The sequence below is a fragment of the Puntigrus tetrazona genome, chromosome 20 (genome assembly GCF_018831695.1).
Source record: "Puntigrus tetrazona isolate hp1 chromosome 20, ASM1883169v1, whole genome shotgun sequence".
NCBI lineage: Eukaryota > Metazoa > Chordata > Actinopteri > Cypriniformes > Cyprinidae > Puntigrus > Puntigrus tetrazona.
In genome coordinates this window covers 15,990,801-15,993,713 of record NC_056718.1, presented here as the reverse complement: position 1 = coordinate 15,993,713, position 2,913 = coordinate 15,990,801, and the positions used below count along the sequence as shown (strand labels likewise).

General features: G+C 42.8%; 1 protein-coding gene and 1 pseudogene across 1 annotated transcript in view; one reads left to right on the top strand and one right to left on the bottom strand.

The window, feature by feature from the left end:
- LOC122324516 overlaps nucleotides 1-2,913 on the bottom strand; it is a 307,667-nt pseudogene that overhangs the window by 196,676 nt on the left and 108,078 nt on the right.
- LOC122325494 (uronyl 2-sulfotransferase-like) overlaps nucleotides 69-2,913 on the top strand; it is a 3,497-nt gene continuing 652 nt past the window's right edge. The window contains exons 1-6 of the mRNA XM_043220533.1: nucleotides 69-656; nucleotides 760-915; nucleotides 1,059-1,138; nucleotides 1,388-1,541; nucleotides 2,400-2,497; nucleotides 2,683-2,840. Coding sequence (XP_043076468.1) covers nucleotides 838-915; nucleotides 1,059-1,138; nucleotides 1,388-1,541; nucleotides 2,400-2,497; nucleotides 2,683-2,840 — 568 coding nt within the window. The 5' untranslated portion in view covers nucleotides 69-656; nucleotides 760-837. The remainder of the gene's footprint in view (nucleotides 657-759; nucleotides 916-1,058; nucleotides 1,139-1,387; nucleotides 1,542-2,399; nucleotides 2,498-2,682; nucleotides 2,841-2,913) is intronic.

Below are 2,913 nucleotides of genomic sequence, written 5' to 3'. Positions count from 1 at the left end.
ATATATATTTTTTACTTTAATAGGTTCTTTAAAAATAGTGTTGTATAGTATTAAACAGATCATTTGTTTCAATGTGAACAGAAGCTTCCTGGTATGTCTCACTAATTGAATGCACCTTAATGATTCGTTAAAGTTATAAAGTGTTAGCAAAGTTGTGTTCTCGGGTCAGAGGCATCAGTCAAGGTTCATAAAGAGTGGACTGTCAAAGTTTCCTCCCTCCACTACGCGTCCATACGGCAGCAGTGTTGTTCTTGGCTTTCAGAGCAGCTCACGAGACCCACCGGCGAATTCCACACGAGTCCACGTAAACTCGTCACATGAGGCCTTTCGTTGTCCCACAATGACAGCAGTCACCAAAACCGATGGAGGAGTGGAAGAACCTGCGGATTCGACAAAGCATTAGATCTTAAAATACCAGTCTTACATTTCATTACCCAAGCTATAAAGTCAACAAATGATATGCAGCTTAATCTAAATGCATGAGTTTACTGTTGATGGATGGAGCATTTGGCATTCTTATAAGGATTCTATCACACAGAAATGTCTGCTCGTAAAATGTAATATGCACAGTACGATGGCAGGTGCCTTTCTATTTATTTGTTTTATTGAACTTTTTAGGGAGATTTGCTGCTGGCCACGGATCTCTAGCACCCAGAGTAAGAGCACTGCATGTGATATCCCGCACTCAACTCATGCATGCATGTTTGTGCCTTTATCATGTAAGATCACGCTTTGTAGCGAGAGTTTTCTCTGTGGCAGGCTCTACCGTTCCCGAGCCGGGTTGTTTATAACAGGGTGGGGAAGTGTGGCAGTCGTACTATAGTTCTGCTGCTGCGCATGCTAGCCGACAGACATGAGTTCACCCTCATCTCCTCTGACATACACAACAAGACCAGGCTCACCAAACGGGAACAGGTAATCAAAAATGTTCACGGGCAGCTAATAATGTAAAAGCGTCACATCGGTACCTGTTGGTCTATATGCTGCATGAACCATCAACCCCTACTGAACCGTCACTAGTAATTAATGTTAACTCTTCTTCTCTCATTCCTGTTCAGGAAAATCTGATTAGAAACATCAGCACGACTCCTCAGCCATTTCTTTATACCCGACACGTGCATTTTCTCAATTTTAGCAGGTGAGTTGATGCATTATTTATTGCATTCAAAATAAACCCAGAGCTCTAAATGACTATAACAATCACTCACGGCAATGTTTGTTCATAACTTTGAGAAACCAGCCAGAGTTCTAAGAATATTTCCTGTTAGGTTGTATTGAGCAAAAACAATGGGAATATATTAGAGTCAATGGTGTTCATTGGCAAACTAACCCTGCTGTTTGTCACCAAAGACAGTGAAGGTGTAAAATGAGGTGCGTTCTAACACAGGTTCAGAACGGATGAGCCCGTGCACATCAACGTCATCCGAGATCCCATCAACCGGTTCCTGTCCAATTATTTCTTCCGCCGCTTCGGAGACTGGAGGGGTGAAGAGAATCACGTGGTCCGGACGCCTGGGATGAAAGACGACGAGAGATACTTGGTAAGAGCTTTAAAACGAACGTGTTTCTGAAGAAAGCGGCGGTTCAGGCGAGGGTAGAGACGGTAATGAGGGGAGAGTGAATGAAATGAAGTGTGTACTGTGCCATTCACATGAATGCCTCCTTCACTGCTCAGCGGGCGGCGTTTATTAGCACGGTTTACCCGCTCTATATTTAGCGCGAGACTTTTCCTGTCAGTCATTAGCGTGACGTGTGGTAGTGCTTTAGCGCGATGGCGTCTGAGGGAAACGCTACAGTTTCTACTGAGATACCGATGCAACGAATTCAAAAAGCCGTCCAATATGGAATTGGCGATCGCTAAAAACAATCGTTCTTTAAATCTGGCAAATGTCGCGGTTTATCTATGGTTGTGAAGTCATCCGAATCTCTTTTTCGCCTTTCCCTGTTTATCTAGTTGTTGTTTTTGCATTGTCTTGTGTGGCTTTAAGGTCAAAATCTAATTTTAAAAAAGATGCCGATGCAATTCTATAAGTTCTACACAATGCACAAGGGTATGCATGTTTTCTTGTTAAATACCAATTTCTGTTCACTTTGCCTGGAATGCTGTGGTTTTGTTTGCTCAGCAGCAGGAAATAGCCAGGCGTGGGTAGTTGGTCGGAGACTGATATGAATGACCCCACAGTCACAGCGTTTGTGTGTTCAGACCCCTCGTGGATGAATATATAAACACAGCACTGTTCTCAGAGCTCCAGTCCACTTCAACAGCTATATCGGTTTGACAGCACTAGCAGATCTGACAAATGCTACTTTTGGCACTGTGACGCATTGCTTTTTTTCATAAAAACATCCGTTAAATGCATAAATGTAAATGTTTCCAAATATGTTCTTCTTGACCAAAGGACATCAACACGTGCATCTTGGAAAGTTACCCAGAATGCTCGAACCCCCGGCTCTTCTACATTATCCCGTATTTCTGTGGGCAGCATCCTCAGTGCAGGTGACCTTTATGTTACTTGTGTGATTTGTATTGAATCTACGCTTCAAAGCAGTGATTCAAAACGAGAGTTTTTTTTAAAGGTTTCAAAGCTTCATTTGAGAGCTTCCGTAACTATCAGTAGATGCCCAGGAGTGAATGCCACTGGAACTGAGTTATATATGATGCGATCATCTGTCATGAACTAGAGAGCCAGGTTTGTGGGCTCTGGAGACGGCCAAGAGGAACGTTCTGGATCATTACCTGCTGGTAGGAGTGCTGGAGGAACTTGAAGATGTGCTGCTTCTGCTGGAGAGACTCCTTCCGCACTTCTTCTCTGACGTCTTGAACATCTACAAAAGTCCAGGTGAGAAACATATAAAACATATACGTTTAAAATAAACGTTAATATAATTTTTGAGGTCCGATTACAAAAATAC